This window comes from Populus trichocarpa, chromosome 19, assembly GCF_000002775.5.
Source record: "Populus trichocarpa isolate Nisqually-1 chromosome 19, P.trichocarpa_v4.1, whole genome shotgun sequence".
Taxonomy (NCBI): Eukaryota; Viridiplantae; Streptophyta; class Magnoliopsida; order Malpighiales; family Salicaceae; genus Populus; species Populus trichocarpa.
In genome coordinates this window covers 8,734,178-8,760,295 of record NC_037303.2, presented here as the reverse complement: position 1 = coordinate 8,760,295, position 26,118 = coordinate 8,734,178, and the positions used below count along the sequence as shown (strand labels likewise).

The 26,118-nt window shown below is 34.1% G+C and overlaps 2 protein-coding genes across 2 annotated transcripts; both read right to left on the bottom strand.

Moving 5' to 3' along the window:
- Window positions 1-13,560: 13,560 nt before the first annotated feature.
- On the bottom strand, window positions 13,561-17,299 carry LOC7459213 (uncharacterized). Its single transcript, XM_002325426.4, has 3 exons — window positions 15,762-17,299; window positions 15,548-15,666; window positions 13,561-14,018 (listed from the first exon to the last, which is right to left on the bottom strand). Exons 1-3 carry the CDS (start codon window positions 16,840-16,842, stop codon window positions 13,803-13,805), a joined length of 1,416 nt encoding a protein of 471 aa, XP_002325462.3. The 5' UTR covers window positions 16,843-17,299; the 3' UTR covers window positions 13,561-13,802.
- A 3,846-nt stretch (window positions 17,300-21,145) lies between these two features.
- Window positions 21,146-25,467, bottom strand: LOC112325621 (uncharacterized). Its single transcript, XM_024592428.2, has 7 exons — window positions 25,146-25,467; window positions 24,932-25,022; window positions 24,702-24,817; window positions 24,431-24,490; window positions 24,283-24,348; window positions 21,456-21,656; window positions 21,146-21,364 (listed from the first exon to the last, which is right to left on the bottom strand). Exons 1-6 carry the CDS (start codon window positions 25,200-25,202, stop codon window positions 21,465-21,467), a joined length of 582 nt encoding a protein of 193 aa, XP_024448196.2. The 5' UTR covers window positions 25,203-25,467; the 3' UTR covers window positions 21,146-21,364; window positions 21,456-21,464.
- Window positions 25,468-26,118: the final 651 nt, after the last annotated feature.

The window sequence follows — 26,118 nt, the reverse complement described above, 5'->3', positions numbered from 1 at the left end:
TTTCTTCAATTTCACCCCTATTTTCAATAGAATTTGGTCCTTGAATATGCACACCTTTGTAAAGAGGTCACTAGTCTTAAATTTCTTCAATTTGGCCTTTAATTGACCCTCAAACTTTGATTTTCTAGTAATTTTGCCCATGATTAATTTGATCTGATTGAGTTTGTGAAAATTAAATATAGTTCTTTAAAATTCTAATCTTCTCAATTAAGCTCAAATTAGGCTTTGAAATTTAGTTTTTCACCAACTAAGTCCTTAATAAAATTAATTTGACTTATTGAAAGTCTAATCAACTTTTTACAGTTAACTAATTTTTCTATTTTGGCCATTATCATCACAAAACAAACCAACATAGCTTAGCCTCAAAATCCCCAGTAGAATCATCATTTTGTACTAGGGGACATCGAGGCGAACTACGTGTAAAAATGGAAAAAGAACTTATCACTTAGTTTTATTGTAACTAAGAACTCTAACAGGTTTTTAGAGGTTTTAAGTAAGTGGTTAATTATGTAATAAAGAAGATAGCTATCATCTTATACATCTTACCTAAAAAAAGTTGCATTAATATTTGTTTTTAATGAAAAAAATATCTAATGTACATTGAAAAAATATTTTTCCAAAATGATTTTATTATCACTCTTAGGTTGACTTCTAAGGATAAACCCCACTAAGAACAAATCCTACTAAGAACTCATTTATCCTATGTCAATCTATGGATAATTGAAAATATATTTTTGAAATGATTTACTATCACTTTTAAATCAACTTCTAAGTATAAATCTTATCAAAATATATTTTTCGAAGTGATTTTATTATCACTTTTAAATCAACTTCTAAGGATAAATTCTATCAAGGGTTTATTTCTCCCATGTCAATCCATAGATAACAAAATCACAATAAAAATTTATATATTGAAAATATATTTTCTAAAATGATTTTATTATCACTTTTAGATCGATTTCCAAGAATTCATTAAATGTTTATTTATCTATGTCAATCAATGAATAATAAAATTACCACAGAATATTTATGTGTTGACTGACTACACATATATATTATTTTGAAATGGTTTTATTATCATTTTTAGGTTGAATTCTAAGGATAAAACCATTGGGTTTTCTAATCCTATGTCAACTTACAATAATGAACCATAAACAAATATTCATTCATAAAAAATAAAAACCCATAAAATAAAAGATAACAACAACAACAAATCAAAATCACCATGACCGTGCAAGTAGTAAATTTACACAAAAAAATCTATAACATTGCCTTATAACACAATAATCAAGAACAACACTTACAAAAATCCAAAAACAACCTCCATACCTCAAACATTTCACAATCATTCAAAATAACATGAATTAAACTCAATATACATTAAACGTTTTTTCTGAATCCCATAAAATTCCTTATAATACTCATCAAAGTCAATCAACATGCAAACACTACCAGAAATTCACTAAATAGCAACGGATTTACCGACGGAATATTTCTGTCGGTAATTTGAGGTCGAAATTACCGACGGACAATATTCCGTCCGTAATTCAGTCGGTAACTACCGACGGAAAGTTTCCGTCGGTAGTTACCGACTGAATTACGAATGGAAAAGTTTTCATCGTAAAAAAAAAGACGGGTCGCTGACGTGGAGGTTTTGGCGAGTTATTTTTTCAGACGGGATCACCGACGGATTCAAAAAGACAGCCCGTACAGCAACCGCCGTTTGTATTGCCGACGGAATCATCGACTGATTTGAAATGGCAGATCCGTACGGTGACGTGTCGATTGTTCCGTCAGAAGCATCGATGGTTTCATCGACGGAGTGTCCGTCGGTGAAACCGTCGCGAAAAGTTAATATATGTCCAATCTACCGACCCTCTCCTTCCCTATTTCTCCTTCTTCTTCCTAATCCCAACTCTCCCCATCTGCAAACAACCAGCCCCCCCTCCCCCCAAAACAAAAATCTCCCTCATATCACCACAACAAGTTATATTTCTTGAAGTTTTGTGGTCACAGCATCCGTGTTCTGATTTACCGACGGATTTTATCAATTTTTGTAAGTAATTCTATCTCTTTAAATTTTAACATTTAATTAAATGTCAATTTTATTATTTATTTAGTATATGTATTTTGTTAGTAGATGTACATGTTGTATTGTTATTTCTCAAACAAACTTGTAGTATATGAATGTATAATTCTATACCTGTTATGGTTTGTTTTAGATTTTATAAGATTGTATTTGTTTGTAAATTGTTAAAACTTTATGGAACTACCGAAGTATATGTGCTGTTTTGAAATAATTAATAGCTTGCTTAATGAGTTTGTTTAAAGTTTTATCAATGGTATTGTGGAGTGGTAATTTTTGTAAATTTATATATTTTAATTTGTATGGACGTTGATAAATGATAATCAATATTTAATATTTATGAGAAGTTGTGATTGGTTTGTTGGATAATCTCGAGGTAAAGTAATATTTTTGCAAGTTTATTTACCTAACTTAGTTAATTAATACATGATGTCATCATAATTTTATAAAGGTTCGATATAAATCATGGATGATCGTTCATGGATGTATCGAGATTCACCCCAAGGATTGCGGAGGATGGATTATTGTAACGGGGTTCAGGGTTTTATTAATTTCGCAACATCTATTCCTAGAAATTTTACTGGAGGCGGTATTAGGTGTCCATGCAGGAAGTGTCAAAATAAAAAGTATCTACATCCAGATGTTGTAATGATGCATCTTCTACACAAAGGGTTTATGGAGAATTACCAGTGTTGGTATGCACATGGAGAAGTATATGTTAGTGAGAGGAGAATGGAAGAAACGGTGGTTGGGTCTACTTCTAGTGCTAACAACGTGCATGAAGCGGCAAATGACAACACCAATCCTTATAGAAATATGGTTATGGATGCAATGAGAATGAATTAAGGTAATGTCAGTCAATGTCCAATCATAGAAGAAGAACCTAATGTAGATGCAGCTAGGTTTTTTGATTTGTTGAAAGATTCTGACGAACCATTATGGGATGGCTGCACGAACCACAGTAAATTATCGGCCGTAGCACAGGTGTTCACCATCAAGTCAGATCACGGGTTGAGTGAGGCCGGGTATGACAAGATTATTGAATGGGCAAGAAGCATTTTACCTGAAGAGAACAGGCTGAAAGAGAACTTCTATGCTGCGAAGTCCATGATGAAACCCCTCGGTTTAGGATACCAGAAAATTGACATGTGCCCTAACTTCTGCATGTTATACTACCTTGAAAATGCTGAGATGACCGAGTACATGACATGCGGGCATTCCCGTTACAAACCTAGAACTGGCAGGGGAAAGACTCTAGTGACATATAAAAAACTTAGATGCTTCCCGATCACACATAGACTGCAGAGGTTATTCATGTCACCAAGGACTGCTGAGCACATGACATGACACCAAGCACACCATGCGGTTGATGGAGTGATGGTTCATCCATCTGACGGCGAAGCGTGGAAACACTTTAACAGTGTTCATCCTTACTTTTCAGCTGAATCAAGGAATGTGCGTCTTGGGTTGTCTACAGACGGATTCAACCCATTTGGGTCATTTGCTGCTCCTTATTCTTGTTGGCCGGTCATACTCACAGTTTATAACTTGCCACCGGGAATGTGTATGAGGCCAAAGTTCATGTTTTTATCTACTGTCATACCCGGTCCAAGCAGCCCGGGACGACATATAGATGTTTGTCTTCGACCGTTGATTGATGAGTTGGCGCAGTTGTGGTCCTCCGGAGCTCTGACTTATGATATATTGAGGAAACAAAATTTCCTTATGAGGGCGGCTTTGATGTGGACTATCAATGATTTTCCAGCTTATGGAATGCTTTCTGGTTGGAGCACGCATGAGAAACTCGCATGTCCATACTGCATGGAAAACAACAAGGCATTCACGCTAACAAATGAAGGTAAAACTTTTTTTTTTACTGTCACCGTCGCTTCTTGCCACTTAATCACAGGTACAGAGAGAACAAAAAAGATTTCTTTGTTGGCAGAGTTGAAAAAGATGTTGCATCCCCGCGTCTTTCTGGTGAAGAATTGCATGATGTTGTCTCAGAGTACGGTGACATTGTGTTTGGCCTTCAATCAGGTAAGCAAAAGTTTCCTGGTTTTGGTTTGACCCATAATTGGGTAAAGCGAAGTATCTTTTGAGAGTTTCCTTATTGGAAGACCAATCTGCTCCGCTATAACCTTGACGTCATGCACATCGAAAAGAACATGTTTGAAAACATTTTCAACACCGTCATAGATGTGAAGGGGAAGACAAAGGACAACATCAAGGCTAGATTAGATATAGCTTTATACTGTAACCATAAAAATATGGAGTTGGTTTATGATGAGTCACGGGTCGCAAAACCAAGAGCAAGCTTCGTGTTAGAGAAAAACGCACAACTACTAGTCTACAAATGGCTTAAGAGTCTGCGTTTTCCGGATGGACATGCATCGAACATATCAAGGCTGGTTAATCTAGAGGACTGCAGATTGTATGGAATGAAGAGTCATGACTGCCACGTGTTTATGCAAACACTCATCCCATTAGCTTTTCGTGATTTGTTGCCAAAGGGAATATGGGATGCACTCATGGAGATCAGTCATTTCTTCAGAGATATATGCTCCAGCAAGTTGAATGTTGATCACATTGAGAGGCTTCAAACGAATATCGTCGAGACACTATGCAAACTTGAGATGATATTCCCTCCATCATTTTTTGACTCAATAGAGCATCTTCCTATACATCTACCGTTCGAGGCAAAAGCTGGAGGACCGGTCCAATATAGATGGATGTATCCATTCGAACGGTTAGATATTACAGTTGCAATGTAATTCATATATAAAAGTATTTTATATGTTTTTCTTAATTGAAAATACTTGATTAATATTTCAATGCAGGTACTTGTTTAATCTCAAGAAAAAATTTAAGAACCAGGCGCATGTTGAGGCTTCGATATGTGAGGCCTATATTGTTGAGGAGATCTCAACATTTATCTCGTACTATTTCGAACCTCATCCGAGAACGAGAATCAATCGCGTTCCACGGCATGATGATGGCGGTGAAGTGCCTTCCAATGGGAACTTGTCAATATTCTCCAATACTGGACGACCCACACCTAAAAATACCGTAAGAGGAAGATATTTATCGGAAATAGAGTTCAAACAAGCACACAACTATGTTCTATTTAACTGTGATGAGCTGAGACCTTTTATTCAGTAAGTTTATACTAATTAAACTTTGTTAGTAATATACTGTTAATTATATATTGTAATATCATACACTCATCATCACTTGTAGGCAACATCGACAATATTTGCTCTCCAATAACTCACAGCTGACCGAATCCCAGATCTTTCAATTACAAGATGAACAGTTTGCCACGTGGTTCAGAACACATGTAAACACTATCACAAACTCATTCTAGCTTGCAAAATTACTGTACGTATGCATGTCATTACGAGATTCTCGTTCATTTACTGTTTATTGATGTATATTACATACAAGGTTTATCAAATGGGAAGGAGTGCGCCTAAGTCATTGTCTTCACTAAGCCTGGGGCCTGAAAGAAAATGTAAGTGCTACAACGGGTATTTTGTCAATGGATATGTTTTCCATACTGAAGAATACGGGCAAGGAAGAAAGACATACAACAACGGTGTTTGTGTTAAAGGATCCACTGGTAGTGAGTTAGAAGTTGACTACTATGGTAGATTAGAAGAGGTCGTCGAATTGCAATATCATAACGAACAGAATAGAGTGTTTTTATTCAAATGCTATTGGTATGACACGACTGACAGAGGAATCAGAGTTGATCCGCACTATGGTCTGGTCGAAATCAACTCAAAAGCTAGACTCCGCAACATAAACGATGTCTTTTTTTTCGCAAAGCAATGTCAACAAGTTTATTACACATACACTCCTTCATTTAGAAAGGATCGATCAAGAGTTGATTGGTTGTCTGTTTTAAAAACGAAACCCCGGGGTCGTGTCGAGGTTGTTCAGGATGAGAACAAAGACACAAGTGTGCGAGATGAAGTCTTTCAAGTTAGTGAGCTGGTTGAACCATATCAAGTTGCTCCTTCGATTGAATTGGAAGAAAATTCAAATTTTCATGTTTTCGATGATAGTCTTGTTGATGTTGACGCAGAGGAGTTGAATGTTGTTTTGAGCTCTAGCGGACAAGCAAATGTGGATGAAGAAGACGATATCCATATTGAAGATTGCGATGAGGGTGATGACAATTCAATTGATGACGAAGAAGAAGAAAATTATGACTAACAATCAAATTTAAGCCCTGTGTAAAACCCTTTCTTTCATGTAATTTAGATTATGGATGAAATATTTTGTAACACGAAATATTTATTACTTGAAATAATTACTTGAAATGCCACAATCACGAAATAATTACTTGAAATAATTATAGATCATGGATGATATATTTTGTAACACGAAAATAAATACTTGAAATGCCACAATCACCGACGTCCGTACCGACGGATATATGTTCGTCGGCATTTCACAGAGAGTTCGAAAATAATTACTTGAAATGCCACAATCACCGACGACCATACCGACGGACTATGTCCGTCAGCGTTTCACAAAGAGTTCGAAAATAATTACTTGAAATGCCACAATCACCGACGTCTATACCGACGGACTAAGTCCGTCAGCGTTTCACAGAGAGTTCGAAAATAATTACTTGAAATGCCACAATCACCGACGACCATACCGACGGACATAGTCCGTCGGCGTTTCACAGAGAGTTCGAAAATAATTACTTGAAATGCTATAATCACCGACGATCATACCGATGGATATAAGTACGTCGGCGGGTCAATTTTACCGACGAAATTACCGACGGACCGCGCGAATTCTAAAGGGTTGTGCATTGAATGCATCTCTGACCGCGTCAGATCGCTGACAGAATTACCGACGGACCACGAAAAATATGGAGGGTCATTAAAAATTTTGGTGCGAAATTCAAAATTTACCGACGGATTTTTGACACTTCACCGACAGAATAAATTAAAATAATAATTAATTTTATATCCGTCGGTGAATCTGTCGGTAAAACTGCCATATAAATCCCTCCAACCGCCGCTTCAGTTCATTTTTTCTTCTCCCCTCAGTTTTTCACCGATTTTCTCCTCAGTTTTTCACCGATTCTTTTCCTCTCCGTTCTTCAAAGGTTTCACCTGCAATCTCTAGCAATTTTTCTCGTGAATCTCCATCAGTTAAAAAGGTGTGTATGTTTTTTGCTTTAAGGGATTTTTTTTGCTATTTTTTTTGGTATGTTTTTTTTTTGGTGTATTTTTTGTAATGTAGATAAAGTCTATAGTTTTTTTTTTGCATAATTCATTGCTAAAGTCTATAGTTTTTTTTTTGAATTTATTGATTATTTTTTATTGTTGTATTGGCATAATTATTATTAGTTAATTTGTTGAATATTTATTGTTAATGTTGAATTTACCATAGAATTAGTAATTGAATATGTTTGAATAATTATTAATTTTACTCTATTATTGCATGATTTGTGTTTAATGTTTTGCATTTATTTTGATTGTTATTCTAGAGTTTTTTTTTTTAATTTATTGTTTTGTTGTATTGGTATAATTATTGAATAATTTTTTGAATTGTAATTGTTAATGTTGAATTTACCTTAGTATTAGTAATTGAATATTTTGGAATAATTGTTAATTTTACTCTATTATTGCATGATTTATGTTTAATTTTTTTCAATTAATTTTAATTGTTAGTCTACAGTTATTTATTTATTTATTGAATATATTTTATTGTTGTATTGACATAATTATTGAATAATTTGTTGAATTGTAATTCTTAATGTTGAATTTACCTTAGGATTAGTAATTGAATATGTTGGAATAATTAGTATAGATTGGGTCAATTGGTTGTGGCTTTTGTTAATATGTGCAGGTTTGTGGATTTGGGTAGTATCCGGTATAGGGGAGTAGTATCCGGTATAGGGGAGGTGCTGTCGAATTTTTTTTTTAACATTTGAATTTAATTATATAATTATTTGTATAAAATTGTGGAGATGCGTAGAATGAAAACCAGAGCTGGTCGCTCACGTACGGTCGCAGCTAGTTCGTCTAGCAGCGATGATGATATTTCCTTAGGTGCCTCTCAAGAAGAGGCACCTACACCACCTGCGCTGTCAACCGATGCTGCCTCTTCCAGCGATACTTCACAGCGCAGAGGCGGCGTGCCTTCGCAGCGGAATCAATTTACCCGCAAGTACGAGGCAGAGTGGAAGGACGGCCTTTCAATGTAAGTTTGTTAAGGTTTAATTTTTTTTTTAAAAAAATTACAACATAATTTATGAAGTAATCACTATTTAATTTATTTCATTTATTTTCAGGTTCACAAACATTGAGGCCGCCCGAGTAATATCATCGGCGTTTAAATCGTCGATGGAGATTCCATTGTTTCAATGGAGTCAGATATCCAAGCATCCTGAATGGATGCCTTAAATCAATGCATGGTTTGGCAGATTTCAGGTTGGTGTTAATTTATAATTTTCAGCTTATTTCTAATAAATTATTAATATAATTGTAAATAAATTATTGTTTTTATTTAAACTTGTTTGTTTATACATAGCACAAATTCTGCTGGGATAGTGAGCATAACACTGTTGTGAGGAGGGTGTGGGAAAATCACGTGGCAACTAGGTAAGATCGAAAAAAATACAAGATTTTTTTTAGACTAAAATTTATGTTTCGAAATGTAATTTTTGGTTGCGTGAAGTAGGTTGCGTGATTTTTTGTATGAAGCACAGAAAAGGGCAAAAAAAACCGCGAGGGATAGGGGTTTCCAAGGCTGGAACGATGTTGCGGTTTGGAGGGATTTCAAACCGATATACATCCCGGAAGATATATGGCCGCACTATCTTGAGCACGTGACGTCTGAGCGGTTCACACGACGCTCACAGTCTGGTGCTGGCAACCGGAATCGGCCAATTCATGGCTCGGTGACAACGCACACTGGCGGCTCCGTTTCGTTTGCTACACATGCGAAACGGATGGTAAGATTAATTTAAATGAAATATATCGTTAAATTAAGTTGTTGTTAATATATCTTTTTTCATTATAGGCTGCGTCTCTTGGACGTGAGCCGAGCCCGATGGAGCTGTTTGTGGAGACGCACGTGCGGAGTCAAGACCACCAAAAGGGGGCGCAACAGTTTGTTGATAACCGTGCTCAACATTTCGTGATATGTTTGTTCGACCATTTTATTTTGTAAGTTATTATGTTTATTGAATTGAATATGATGATTACTTTTTATTTTTATTTTCAGGAGACCTATAATAATCGGTTGAGAGAGAGATACGGGGATGATATTTTGACCCATCCGGAATTCGATCCGGATTTGTGGATGGAGGTTGGCTCATCAGGTGGACCCGATAAAAATCAGGTTTACGGGCTCTCTAACACTACGGCCGACAACTTGCGGTCGACCCGTAGTGTTTCAACCGTTGGGAGCTCCCAATCAATATCGAGCTCCCAATCTACGGAGTTCGTGGCCTTACAGCAACACATGGCTCAGCTCACCGACAAATACGACCACCTATCAGCGGAGTACGCATAACTCAAAACGTCTCATGCACAACAAAGAGCGGAGTCTGAGCAAATCAAAGCGTCTCAAGCACAACAAAAAGCGGAGTATGAACAACAAAAAACGGCTTATGAACAGCTACGCGAAATGGTTATGAACATGGCAAATAGTGGAACATGTGCGCCTAATCCTTTTTGGCCGTATAACCACCAGCCTTCTCCTCTAGGATCTCCTCCTCCTCCTCCAGCTCCACCTTTATATTAATTTATAATAAACATTATTTACCTTTAAAACTTCATTTAATATTTTTTTTGAAACATATTCAGTTTGTAATGAATATTATTTAACTTTGTTTTTTTTTATGTTTAATATAAATTTTATTTGCATAATTGGTTTGTATTACAATTAATTTATATAGTTTTATATTATATATCCTAAATAATTTTTTAAAAACAAATTTAGAAAAAAACTATTACCAAGAATTTTACCGACGGATTCATTCGGTCGGTATTTTAAATGCTCACCCACAGACTTACCGACGGAATTAATCCGTCGGCATTTAACAGTAGCTGCCACACTTACCGACGAATTTACAGACGGATATATTCGGTCGGTATTTCATACACTCACCGACAGCTTTACCGACGGTTAGTATCCGTCGGTAAATCACGATATCACCGACGGACTAAAAATCCGTCGGTATATTTCAAGCGAGAATCTTCTTTTTTTTTGCGCGCAAATTTTATATATAAAACCATCGGCAAATGGTTTTTTTGTTTTGCCGACCGATATAGCGACGGAATGGGGAATCACCGACGAAAGAAAAGCCGACGGACGTAATCCGTCGGTGATGATGTCGGTCAAAAAATCACCGACGAACTTCTAATCACACACCGACGGAATGTTTTCGTCGGTAAAACTGTGAAATCTTGTATTGAAAGATATTATTCGAAAACCATGTTTAAGGTTTAAAATCAACCTTTGAGAACAATTAAGTCAAGTAAAGGAGTTGTTGGAAGTGGGATGAATTGTGGCAGTGTGTCTGACATGTGTTAGGAGGGCACAATTGCCGGTGGCGCATTGTTGCATGCGCTGACAAGGGATGGATATGCTTGAGTCACTCCGCTCAATACTCTTCTTGGTCCTCCTTCTGGTACAGACGATGTCTCCCACTATTACTCGAGGGAGGAGATCGGAGCCCCTAAAGTTTTGGTCCTCATTGTTTCTTTCTTCTTCCACTAGGTTTCCTTTTTTTTTCTACTGATGTTTGTTGTTGTCATGGTTAACTTCTATGGCGTCTGGCAGCGGTATAGGAAATATGATGTGATGAGGTTGGTGTTTGGCCGGTGATGAGGAGGACTTTGGGTTGGTGAGTCTTGGCTAGTCGAGTTTATAGCATTGGCCGAGAGAGGAGGTTCGTCAAGAAGAGAGAGGTTGGCAAGGAGAGAGGGAGAAAGTTGTGGGTGGTGGTTGACAATGTTGTCGGTTTTGGTGGCCGACAAGAGGAAGGCTCAACAGTGTGATGGAGGTTTTCACAGTGTATTAGCTAGTGTTTTTTGTGTGGGTGGTGAACGTCAAAGAGAGAGAATGGCCATGTCTCCTTATTTTGTGAGAGTGTGGCAACTAGGTTAGGAAGAATAGTCCAGGGTTGTTTTTGGTGTGTAGAAGAGAAAGTCTATATTTTTTATTTATTTATTTTCTGGTATGTATTCTTAATTATGGATCCCCTGTTAGCTAAGATTTTAGTATTTATAGACCAAGTGTTTTTATCCTTTCCTTTTAATTGCTTGGTTTAATTTTAGTTTTTGTGCTTTTGGTAATTTATTTATCTATTTTATTTTTATTTTGTATTTTTATTTAAAAAAAAAACATTGTGAATATCAATTTGACGAGAAAAATTAATTGAAGATTTTGAAATGTACGTGTTAAAAACTAAAAACATCCAAAGCATATTTTTGAACTTTAAATTTTTTGAAAAGACATTGAAAATTATGAAAATAAAATCAAAAACATATTTTTTTTATTTTGATTTTAACACATTTAAAATCATAAAATGAGCACATAAATAGTTGAAAACACATTTTTTAAACTTTTTCTTGTTTTATGTTATTTTAAAAAAATTAGGTTATAACATCCATTATCATTGTGGAATCACCATCATTGATAAAACTAATTAATCAAATATATTTAAAACTATGTTGGGCATGTGATATTAGTGTTATTTATTTTTTTAAATCTAGATTTTACAAAATTAAAAATAAATGGATATGATTTAAAACATATTAAGAATGACAAAAATATATTAATTACCTTATATTTTTGTCCCACTTAACACAAATTATTAAATTTGAGAAAAAAATAAATTCAAAATAAAGATAATAACTTGAAGAGTTGGGATGATAATTTATGCATAGCTCACATGAAACGACTTTGATTAAGGCCTCGTTTGTTTGCTGGAAAGCAGTTTGTTTTTGGAAAGTGAATTCCGGAAAAGTGAATTATTTTCCGATGTTTGGTAGTGTAATGGAAAATAAGTTGGAAAACACTTTCCAGTATTTGGTTATGTCATGATGAAAAATGAGTTGTAAAATAAGTTATTAATGTTTTATTTTTCTCAAAGTTATTAAAATAATGAGGAACAAATCTTACAAATTAAAAAGTTGAATGAGAATGAAATTGAAAAAAAATATAATTTCATCAATTATCTCAAATAAAATAAATAATAATCAAAATAATAGATATCAAATCTAAAAAATAAAAAAATTGAAAGATGAAAAAATTAAAATAATAATAATAATTAACATTTCATAAATAATTTCAAATAAAATAAGTAACAATCAAATAAACGAGGACCAAATTTGATAGATAAAAAATTTCAATTAAAAAATGGTAAGGAAAAAGCAAATAACAATTATAAAAATGAGGACCAAAGTTAATATAAAATTTAAATTCTAAGGAATGAATGAGAATGAAATTGAAAAAAAAATAATTTCATCAATTATCTCAAATAAAATAAATAATAATCAAAATAATAGATATCAAATCTAAAAAATAAAAAAATTGAAAGATGAAAAAATAATAATAATAATAATAATTAACATTTTATAAATAATTTCAAATAAAATAAGTAACAATCAAATGAACGAGGACCAAATTTGATAGATAAAAAATTTCAATTAAAAAATGGTAAGGAAAAAGCAAATAACAATTATAAAAATAAGGACCAAAGTTAATATAAAATTTAAATTCTAAGGAATGAATGAGAATGAAATTGAAAAAAAAAAATAATTTCATCAATTATCTCAAATAAAATAAATAATAATCAAAATAATAGATATCAAATCTAAAAAATAAAAAAAATTAAAAGATGAAAAAATTAAAATAATAATAATAATTAACATTTTATAAATAATTTCAAATAAAATAAGTAACAATCAAATGAACGAGGATCAAATTTGATAGATAAAAAATTTCAATTAAAAAATGGTAAGGAAAAAGCAAATAACAATTATAAAAATGAGGACCAAAGTTAATATAAAATTTAAATTTTAAGGAATGAAATTGAAAAAGAAATATTCAAAACAAAATATATATAGCAATCAAAAGTTTGAGGATCAAATTTGATATAATCAGCAAATAATATGACATTTCTAAATTTTTTACAATTTCTGGAAAGTATTTTTTGCTTAAAATAAAAGGAAAACACTTTTCTGGAAACCAAGCCAAATTTTTCTTTGATTAAAAATTATTTTTCATTGACCGGAAAGTATTTTTCATAGATCAATTTTTCTAATGATAAACAAATATAAAAAATTTAAAAATTAATTTCTTAAAAATTACTTTTCAAAAAACAAAACAGGCTAAAAATCCTCTAACCTCTCCTTTTTACTTTTCTCAATCCCGTGCCATTATTCACCTCAAACACATATTTAGCATGGAGGTATAATCTTCAACTAAAATAAGAAAATAAGGACTATATTTTATTTTGTCAGTGGACGTGGAAGCGCTAGAATCGCCAATCAATTGAATGCACGTCTTCTCAAGATTTCCTGACAATAGCTCTAAACACGTACATGATTTGCAAGATTCACAGGCTGCAAAATCTGCAGCTTCTCTTCAGGGAAGCAAATATCCATAACATCGCACGAACATAATCAGAGACATTGTTAGGACAGAAACATAGGATAAACTAACTGCAGTTCTACTTCACTCCAACAATGGTCATAAGAAATTTAAGCTTGTCATTGACCTCCGCCAGATCGGAAGGATCCCTGAATGAGGCGGGTGGTTCCACTCCGGTGAAAACATACAGTGCCTTGAGCTCATCAATACACGTTCCTCGCACAGAAGCTTTGTACCCCACTATTGTGCGTACTGCACGAATTTGTTTCCATATCTTGTCCTCACTGTACAACACCTGCAATCAATGTGGATTTTATACAATTCAGTTTGACAAAATATGCTGGGAGTTTTATTTCTGAGATTTCACCAACTTTGATGTTAGGTACTTGGTGAGTCGGAAAGCTGACCCTTTTCCAGAGCACTATCATTTCTAACACTCAAAACCAGGACCAGAACATAGACATTGGTGAATATGATCATCAATTTAAACATTTATGCGAAGTGAGGTTTTAGAGGTAATCACCTAGCAAAATTTCAGTAGCCATCTCATACAAGATTTAACTTTGTATAGAGGATACTGTTCAAATTCTCAGTCTTGCTTTAGCCAAAACGGGAAAACTCATGGCAGAATGCAATGCAATGTATGCAACAATACTTTCACTAAATTTTACACTGTCACAGAGACGGCACTTGGACTAAGCGAACTTTTAGAGGCTTCGAGCTCCAAAAGGATTATGCAACAAAAACCCAAATGGTTGCCTAATAAAGCTTGGGTTGAACTGCCATAAAACCTCATGAGAAAGAAAACTAAAAGAAAGGCCGACTTCTCACTGATATCAGATACCAATAAAAATAGTTTCCAAAGTTTTTTTTTGTTTTTTTTTTGCTCTTTTGGTAAGAAATGAAGCTGAAGTCTAAGAACAGAAAACCTCAAACAGGGCAAGATGGCCCCAACAACATCTACAACATATGGAATCAACATTAAGAGATAATTGATCACATAAACCAGAACATTTAGCACTAATAATTGCTCTCGCAAGAGTTGTTGAATCCATCTCTCAACTTAACACTTCTAATCTATGTTATGAGGCCATCTATAACATAAGATAATCTTCCCATAACTTTAATTGATGAATAAACCCTCCACAAAACCATGCAACCCGAAGTTGTCAATGCCATTTTAGGAGTATTTTCATCTAAACCAAGTCACTTCAGCCTTCGATTCTGGAATTAATGTTGTAGTATGTAAAATATTTCTTTATATATCCATGACTCAGCTTGTAAATATAGTATTATTAAATTAATACATTTTTAGAAAATATATAACCAAATATATGGAATAGTGTAAAATAGTTGTCAAATACTTCATAGATCCTTGAAAAATACTATGGTTCTAATTCAGCTAAAACCTGATCTTGTAACTAGTGCCAAATCTATCTGTGAGGTAGCTAATGCAATTCCAGCTCAAAATTAAAGATAGGCAGACATCACAGAACATGTAAATGCAATTCCACCTCATAATTACTTAAGTTTGCTTAATTCCAAAAGGGAAAGAAGATTACAGATATATTAGTCCTTTTGTGTTAGTGGGGGAAACCTAGGCCTTTCCATTCAAAACTTGGTTTGTCATCCAGAAATAACAGATTAAAAAAGAAAGAAAGTAGAAAGAGCAGTAAAATAACTCGACAATAATGAACATAGCAGCTTAATCAACCCTTCAAACAAATCTCATGCATAAAGGAGATTAACCAACAACACATTTTGGCATGCATGAGAGTCTCATATTTGTTTTAGTTGTTTATGGCAATCCATAGCAAGTCATACCTTAACATTACCAGCAGCCAAATGGATGTCATTTTCAGAGGTAATTCCAGTACATTTGGAGTCATCCACCGTTGTTGGAAGAGTAACCTCATAAGCTTTGTAACTTAATTGCTCACTCCCTGCAGATGAAACAATAGACTAAATTGAAGAACGCTAGTTACAGATTAAGTTTCTCACAGTGCAACAACTATTACTACAGTATAAATTAATTTACCTTCAGGAATTCGGTAATCTGCGTAAGAACACTGAGGACCAACTGCTTGTTTATCATCAAACAAGTCCAAACCACTTTCATCGGCAATTTCTCTTGCATCCTCGTTTGGAGGAGTCACAACTAGTTCCTTCTCTCTAATCAGTTGAAGGTTTTGTTTAACATAGGCAACATTCCCTTGCGCTCCTCCCTTGGTACTGTCACCAAAATCCTTCTTCTCTAACAACCCTCTGACATCTTGAATTGGTTGCTTCTCCATGAGGACATCGGATACCATCTCTATCACCCGTTCCTTATCTTCGTCCTTATCATGATCCTGAGATAAATTTACAGCCAAACTCCTCGCTAATTCATATGGTGCTTCCTCTTTTTTTCGAAGATTACTGCCACTTCCCTCATCTCCCTCATTAATTACAATCATGACTTGGGACGCCCCAACTATTGCTTCCCTGCCTTGTTCTATGACTGGTTTTTCTTCCTCGGCTTGTTGGACTTTTGATGGAGGTTTATGATCTTGATCTTCAACATCTTCCTCATATCCATTTTCATCCACAAGAGTTGCGTTATTTTTATCATCCAATGGATGTTTCTCATCCTTCCAAAATCCTTGGGGCACTTCATAGTCGTTTTCTTTGTCAAAAATCATCTCACCCCTGGCACTGTTGACTTCCACTGATAATTTTGGCTCTCCTTCCTTTCCCATATCAATAATATCTCCTCCAAACTGATCAGCGCATGCGTCGTCTTCTCTATAATCATCGACAATGATATTTTTATTTGTTCCATAATATTCCAGGGAAATGTGAGAAGATGCTGGAAGAAGTTTAGACATAAGCTGCTCGGTGAGAGCATAGCTTGCCAAGAAAAGCCCGTATGGGACAGAACAAGCAAAGCCAATTGCTGAGACAACAACAAATGGAAGAAGAAACACAGGTGCTGAAGATATCACAAAACCTGTGACCAAAATCATCTTTCCCACCGACAATCCTTTGTTCAATATCCAGCTAACATTTCCACACCTATTATTTTCTTCTGATCGTTTCATCATCTCATCCCACTCCATCTCCGTGTCTGGTTCTTCCATTATACTAAGAGATGGCAATTGGACCAGCTATATATACGTAATTAATATAATCGGAACACTAATATTCTTTGATTGATGGATAAGCACTGACCTGCAGGTGTAGCCGTACGAGGAGGGGTTTGAGCGGCGAACAGACAGAAGCAAGTGCGATTGAGACTACTCTCGCATCGATATGGTTTTAAAAACTTCGTCAGTGAAGGGATTCTCTACTTTTGCATGCAGGGGAGGTTTTGTTTGACACGCGTTAGAGATTCAAATATACAGGTGTTAGATTCAAGCTCAGACCTGGCACCGTGCATGCTCATAATTCACATGTGGAACATAATATGATTTATAGGGTTAATTTCCGCGTTTCAACGGGATTCTATCCTGACAGCTGACGACATTCCCACCGTCTGGCTTTTTACTGTTGTAGTATTGATTTCAAATTCATATTCTGTATTTATCCCTTGGATAGTTGGATTTATAGTATACACCGTTGTTTCACAATTTAGGTCACCCGTTCTGGAGGATACTATTGTTTTATTTAAAAAAAAATATTAAAATATATATATTTTTTATTTTTAATACTAACATTTCAAAATAAATAAAAAACACTAAAAAGATATTAATTAAATTTTTTTTTAATCATTCCAATCTCCAAACTGACATCCAAATAAAACTCGAGGTTGAAACTATAACTTTAGATGCTTTGTCTAAAGCTTAAGAAACACAACTTAGAAACACAACTTTATAGATCTGGTAGGAGACATCATGCATTAATGCGATATGAATTTATTAATGAAATTGGAAATGATGAGTTACTCATACCTAATAAACTTACTAAATATATGAAAGCAATATCTAATGTTGATTTTATAAAATTATTTAAGGCTATAAAATTTGTAATAGATTCCAAGTACATCAAATAACTAAGGGTTTTGGTTGATTCACTGAAGGAATAAAACTTATTAGATATAAGTGGATCTTTAAAAAAATAACTAATAGAGGTGATCATGTATAAATGCACAAGTCCAAACTGGTTGTCAAATGTTTTAGGAAAAGATATATGGGGTTGAATTTGATGAAACCTTCTAGTCAGTAGCTATGCTAAGTTCCATATGAATTTTGCTTGTTGTACCTGTATATCAATGATTATGATATTTAGCAAATTGATGTCACAATTTCATTTCTAAATATAAATCTTCACAAAGATATGACATACCTGAAGGTTTTGAATCTAAAAAATTTGCTAATAAAATATGCAAGCTGTAATTTATGGCCTCAAGTAAGCTTAAAAGAGATGAAATATTCATTTTAATAAGATAATTAAATATTTTAATTTCATCAAAAAATTAAATAAACCTTGTGTTTATAAAAAGTATAACATAGGTAAAGTTGTTTTTTATATGTAGTTAACATATTAATAATAAATGACATATCTTTACTTCAATTAATAAAGATTTTTTTCCAAGAATTTCTTCATAAAGGATGTCATAACCCAAAAATCATTTTCTTAAAAAAAATCCAAAAAATATGTTCTTGATGTATTTGCGTCATTTTCACAAATCAATGAAAAAAAATAAAAAATGGACAAGAGATTAGTCTATATCCGAAGCTCTACAACTCTAGATTAAGCGAGATCAGTTTTGTTTAAAAAATAACATTTATACCTACAATCTTTAAGAAGAAACCAATCTTAATTTTTATCATTTGGGTGCCCTAACCTCAGTTGGAAGTTGGGTAACCGAACTATTCACTTGGGCAACCACTATCTCACTTTTTCTACTATCATTTTGTTTTTAGATCAATATCCTAAAGTTTATATATATCTTCATCACTTATTCATGTTTCTACTACAGCTTATCCAAACTTCTCTGGTCGAACATGCCTAAGAAAAGACACCAAGGATTTTCTTCAATTTAAATCATAATTAGCATGTTTTTTATGGTTAAACACAAATCAAGCCACCACACTTTCCATTTATTTCATTCTTGCTAACTTAATTTAACCAAAAGTTTCAGCAAAGTTAAATTTTCTCCTAACTCAATCAAAATTGATCAATTTCAAATGATGAAGTTAATCATCATTATGTCATGCGACACATATTCAAAAATCAAAGCATGTTAACAGATAGATCCCTCTAAATCAAAACAAAACAAAACTGACCTGAAAATTGATAGTATATTGCTCACTGATAAACAACTTCTTGTCGAAGTCTCTTATTCCAATCTCCATCATTCTGAATGAAGAGCTCATCCATATGACCAATATGTCTCAAATTGAGCAGGATCCAACGATGGATGGAGGAAAAAATCATCGGCGACCGTAACTAACCTACAACCAGTATTCACAAATATAAATAAAGCCTCAATGTAATGACCAAACTAAAATCAAAATCATAGGGGCAAATATGACTAAAACTAGAAATTATAGGGGGTGAATATTACCAAACATCGAAACTATAAGGCTAAACATGACCAATAATTGTATGTATAAGGACAACAGTCACCAAAGCAAAATCGTAGGGATAAATGTGATAAGAAAAAATCCAAACCAAAAGGATGAACCATGTATTTAACCCTTTGGTGAAATAATTTTTTATTTATAAACATTATTCATGATATTGAAGTATAACAACTCTTTTGACATTTCAAAGTTATCATTGACTATATGTTAATAATGTTATAATTCTATATTGACATCATTTCTTGAGTTAAACAACTATATTGAATATGCTCATGTCTAAAACATTTTTTGGCTCAAAATCTAAAATGTTGATTGAAAGCTTTATAGAGTACTCTTGATATTAAAAGTTTTAGAGGTTGTTTTTAATTAAAGATAAAAGTTCAACAAGATAATCTAGGCTATTAAACAAGCATTATAGATTTATTGATGAAAAAGTTATTATAAGCTAGTTTTAAGGTCAAGAAATCCCAAGAAATCAAATTAGATTCAATAAGTCATAAAGTTTATATAAGTGATTGATAAACCTCTATATCCAATCCAAAAATATGATTTAATGCTTCATATAGTAGTCTTGATAGCATAGCCATTAAAGGTTTATTTCAAGGTCAAAACAACAATTAAAGATCTTAGCCAAGAAGAGTTAAAAGAGAATTATAACTTCAATAAGCCACAAGATTTAATATGAACATCCAAATAAAGCTAGCAAGCATAATCCAAAATGTTGATTTAGAGATCAATAAAAAAAAGTATTGATGGTAGAGTTGTTAGAGACTATTTTTTAGGTCGAGAAAGATGCCTAAAACCTGTATGGAAAGTGTGGTAGCAGTTGCTTCTCAAAGTGTTTTTCACTTAGAAATATATCAAAATAATTTTTTTTATTTTTTAAAAATTATTTTTGATATCAACGCATCAAAATGATCTAAAAATACCAAAAATATATTAATTTAAAGCAAAAAAAATAAAAAAAAAAACTATTTTTTTAAAAAATATTTTTGAAACATAAAAACAAATAGGAAAAAGTAAAAAGGTAACTCAATTTTAAAATAAAGAAGAAGACTTACCCGCCGAGAAAAGCCTTCATATCCTTTTTCTCGGTTTGAGAGACCAGTTCTCTTTCAACATGCACTTTCAAGTCACTTTCTGCAACTAATCCAAACTTGAGTTGAAGTCTTTTTGCTGTGGTATAGGAAGAAGGCTTCAATTGAAGGATTTGGGTTAGGGAAAAATGGCTTGCAAGTTTGGTGTGGCTATTGTCTATTAAAGTATGGATTTTTATCCCTACTTGAAAACGATGATGCATTTGAAGATTCAAGACCCTAGTTAGAAAATTTTGAATTTCTTGTTGGGGGCCTAGGCCCTCGTTAGCCACCTTCATTAGCCACCTCCTGGCTCTGTCCTGAGTAACTGGTTTTTGTAGTGGATTCAACAAGTCATAATGATCTAGATGTCCAATTGAGATCTGTAAGTCAATGTGCTTGTAATAATAACGTGTTTGTTTAGAAATGTTTGAAAAAGGAAGCTAAAGATGGGATCAAAGTCCTTAATCCTTGTTTAGTTTACTAATAAAAGCAAAGGAAAAGATGGATTTTGTTGGGAGAGTTCAATCCTCCAAATAATTAAAAATCTTAGTAGACTCCAAATTGAGGTGTTTAAAGCATGAAGATTATTAAATGACACATATTCTTTACTTTTAAAGAAATAAAATGCCCTCTTTTTCACTCTTCAAGGATGTTCTTGTGATTCAATAATTAATCTCATTTTTCTAACCCTATTATCCCCTTCCTTTCCCTATCTTTACGTGTTTTTAATAGCCCTACCCTTCTTCCATCCAAATACAGTACAGCAAGAGACCGAATTAAAAGCAATCTACTTTATAAGATGGGCACCCCAAAGCATATAAAGATCCCGTTCAGACTGTATTTCCATATACACGGGAGGAAGTCAAAGCCAAAGGTAAGAGACCTAATAAATCCACATGCTTTAGGCAGCCTACAAATGATTAGTTCAGGACTTCCCCAGAAGCAACGGCCTACTCTCCAGCTTCATCGAGATGAACTTGAGGCTTCCAACAAACCTGCGAAAGGAAGTAAATAAAAATTAAGTGACAAATTTGACACGATGCTGCTTCCAGAATCCTGACGGTAAATGGGAAATAAATATATGACCTTGGAATGTTAGAATGATGAGGTGCCCACTGAAGAGTATCCTGCAGCTCTCATCTCTTTAAAAGTTCCAGATAACCAGTCCAGGCCCTCATAAAGTCCATCTCCCCTGAGAGCGCAAGTTCCCTGTATGTGCCATTTTCTGTTCTGGAGTTCGAAAAGACCTAGTCCTTCGCATACTTCCATCGGGGTCATTGCTCCTTTCTGAACAAGAAAAATGGAGTCCAACATATCACTATAGTTATAACCATTGAACAAGCATGCAATAAAAATCGACATGTATTTGCATTTCGATGCAACACTCTCATTGAATTCTTATGCATGCTTACGGCAAATCTATTAACAATGATACAAATCACTATAGAGTGAGGTATAAATATAGCAAAGGCTGTGGTGTCTTGGCCATCAACATGAAGCAACTAGCAAAGGACAAAAAATGGACCTCAACATATAGAAAGCACTTGCTCCTCTCAGCCTCCTCTAGTTTGTCCTCCTTATATTGGAGAGTTTTTGCCCTTCACTTCATCTGTTCGTGCATAAAATTGATTGATATTGTTTGCTCGAATTAATGAATGTTCTAATTCCAATTTTAAACTATTTAGCCATTGAGAAAATAGAATCATTATTATGCATTTGTTCATCAGATGTCACTCTCTGGGATGTTGGGGTATGAGTGGCATTGGCGAAACAAACATCACTGGAGCAGTGTTTGATCGGATCTCTACTCAATTTGATGGTTCCTGCTTCCTTGCCAATGTTAGAGAACAATTGGGAAATTATGGAATACTTCATTTACTGAAATAACTTCTTCTAATGTATTGACCAACACCATCATGAGACTCAGAAAGAACTTGCAGAAAAAATGGAAACAGCAACCTGCTGTGCTTTCATTCAAATATCCATGTGCTCTTAGCAAATCAAAACAGAAGGCCCTGGGGTGGGGGAAAGGGAAGGAGATTGAAAGACATGAAAACAGGCCCTGAAGTATCTAAAAACTGTTTCAGACAGATGGATGCCTCCTTTCCATTAAAAGCATAGCAGATTTAATAAATCAGCCCTTTTATAGAAGCTTCATTTCACCTTGCAAATTTCTAAAGTCCAAAATCTAAGTGCCAAGAACTCTTCAGCAAGCACATGAGATGTAAGAGCCTTGATGCATGACATAAGAAGCAAGTCTGAGAAGGCATAATTACTACTCACATCTAGTGCAGTTGATAAACTTAGAAAGCAGTCTGGCAGTCAAGTATTTTAATCAAATCCCCACTAGACAAAGTTAATAGCTTGATGTATGAATTTTACTCAAAATTAGTGAGGCTTCACCAAGTGATTCTCTTGTTTAAAAGAACAAGAGATTGATCAGAACAGAAGTTTTAAAACCTATATATTTCCAGAATAAGCAAAGTTTTTCAAATTTCTAGCTGCAGCTTGCCAAATATCTAAGTTCAGCATCAAGTTCAGATGCATCTTTTCTGACCAAAAGAGTCCTAATATTATCCTGATGTTTCAACACTGTTCTCCAGGTATCATATCCGGGTTTGATACCTTTTCTTTCTTTTCTTTTTTGTTTTTTTTGCGATGTTGTTAAAATTAGAAGGAAAAAAAAAGATTGCCTTATCTACCTTTCTAATACAGATATCATCCAGAATAAGTATGAGGAAATAAATACCATCTAAAAAATTTACCAAATGCAAATACTATTTTACAGCCAAAAAGAAAAGATTTATCATTATCACTGCAATGAATTCAAACAGTACAGAACAGTCCTTGTTCAAAACTCTCGGAAAGTTTATTATATATTTCATGTATCATACATCTTAATTCATATTTCATCTTTCATTAGCCTCACATTTTTAGAAGCATGTAGCTCAAAGGATTGTCACCTTGAGAAATATACAGATGTCAGCACAAAAGTTAGAGATCCATTCATGCAGATATGCTGAAATTAGGGTTGTCACAAACCTCCTCCCTATTCCCCCATGTTGATGAGCTTACAATTGCATAGGGGTGCAGCAGGACAAATTTTATGGGATAGGATAATTTCCCTTTTCTCTGTATGACGTCATGATTCAGGTTCTTTTGGGTGAGTATTGTTAGCTGGTTCTGCTTTTTTGCTTTTATATTTTAGAGGATGTCTTATTATCTAACATGATTTTGTATTTCTTTTTGTCCGTTAATATAACTTCCTTTAATCTTCAAAGTATTCAGGTGGCAGCTCATTTATTTTATTTGAGTAATGAGACAACAAAAGTAGGTGAATTTGCCTAGATTATAGTTTATCCAATAAATTACTGATGTGGGTAATGAACAAAGCTGGAAACAGAACGAGGCTTTTTTATATGAAACAAAATAACTGATAACCTGCCCTACAAATAAAATAAGGAAATTAACAATTCATATACAAAGTTCATCAAGCAAGAAACCAAACATGAATACCAAATTGCATTGCATGGTTTCAGTCAGTGCAAATATAGAGAATCGCAGGATAAATGATTAGCACAACAGGCTCCAGAAGTCAGTCACAGCAAAGGGGCCGCTTAGATATGAATAGACATGGTGATTAATCATTGTAGCAGGTAAAATGAGTGCGTGCGTCTGTATGTTTTAGTCTTTTGAATTATGATTATAAACTTGTACTGGGATTCTATATCCTCTCTGCTCTACATTCTACTTTGCAAGATTGGGAGGGTGGGTCAGATAGTTTGTATCTGTGCAGGACATTGACTTGGATATTTCAATTCGTATGCAGCTCATCAGAATCACTTAAGGAGTACTCGTTTAATGAGTTTTATATGTGTGGGAAAGCACATCAAATACCATTAATAGAACTTACCATGTCCTGTTTGTTGGCAAACACCAAGATGATACTGTTGAGCATAAATGGATCTTTGACGATGGTCTGAAAGAAAAGGTGGTGGTCAACTTAGAACTCTTTCTAACATTAGCATGGTATAACCTGCATACCTTTCTGAATACACAACCTGAAATTCTGCCTTAGCTCTTCCAATTCTCTCCCGGTCCAACGAATCAACAACATATATCTGCATAGAGAAATATACTTACTAGTTACTACTGAAAACAAGGTACAAGCAGTTGTACTATTACAAGACCCTTCAGCTTCAAGACAGAGCATATGAGTTGCACAGACGTATATGTGGATCAATGCAAAGCGAAAATCGAGATTTAGAAAGAAACAATGGATTGCAAGAAGCATAACCGCGCAAAATAAAAAACGCAGACAATAACCATTACCAGCCCATCGGTGTTATTGAAGTAATGCCTCCAAAGCGGCCTTAGTTTCTCTTGTCCACCAACATCCCAAACGGTGAACACCACATTCTTATACTGAACTTTCTCCACGTTGAACCCTGTGGGAGAAAGGAGGGATAAGCATACCTATATAATACTTAAGCGCTGCTCCTCCGATCAATGGAAGCATACCTATAATATAAGGAAAGATGTTGCAAGGAAAAAAGACCGACCAATTGTAGGGACAGTGGATAACACTTCTCCAATGTGCAACTTGTAAAGTATGGTAGTTTTACCGGCTGCATCGAGTCCGAGCATGACAACCTAAGTCAGCTCCAAACAATTTTGGATTGGCGAGTTTCAAGAATACAGTCAAAATCTCTTGAATTTCACTTCTCATGCGAAATTAATTTGAGTAAAATAAAAGGATATGCCAGAGAAGAGTACCCGCATCTCGGTATTGCCGAAAAAGGTGTCGAAGAGCTTGCGAAAGGCTTGACCCATCCCCTCTCTATGATGATGATCTTCCCAGGTGTTCCTCGATTCTATCACTTACTGTTTAGTATTTCTTGTCTGATCTAAATCTAACAGAGTTCTGTTTCTCTCTTCTGGTTTATACTCTTCTTTCTCTCCAAACAGAGAGAATAATGACACGACACAGATGATCGCACGGCATGGCCTCTGCTTTTCTTCTCTTTTCTTTCCGTCCATATGGAATTTCATTTATTCATTTTCTTCTCTCTCTTTTGTCTTTTTAGGCCAAATTTCGTCACTGTCAATTTCCACTTTATTTCTTCGCTACCCTTGTATTTTCCAAAAGTTCTCATGTTGCCTCTAGCTTGCTTTTGCTCGATTTACACCTTTATCTTAAAAATAAAAAAAACAGAGAGAAAGACACAAAATTCAAAGTTCTCTTCTTGAAAAATCTGAAGGTTAGGGATAAGTTATTACAAGAGTGGTTATTACAAGAATAATTCATAATTCATACAACTTATGAGCTCATCGATTTGCAGTGATGTGTGTTAGAATTTCAATTATACCTACGATATTCATTACTCTAATTATTAAATACTCTTGTTTTGCATAGAACTTGATCGATTATTAATAATGTAAACATTAATCTTTTTAGTTGATGTTTGATCTCAATTATCTTCATTAATTTACAATGTGAATAACAATTTAATTCAAATATAAATATTAATTTATGTGAGTATCCGGGTTAGTTTACGTGTACCTTGACTAATCTTACGGGTTCTAAAGTTAACAACCATTTAGAATAACTATTATTCTTAATTAAATTATAAATGATTGTTTATTTTAAATGTAAAAATTATTCTCCATAATTCTTTTTTAAATTTATCAACAAATCAACCATTGATGGTAAATTTAGCATTGTTACCATGTTTTACTTACTAACATG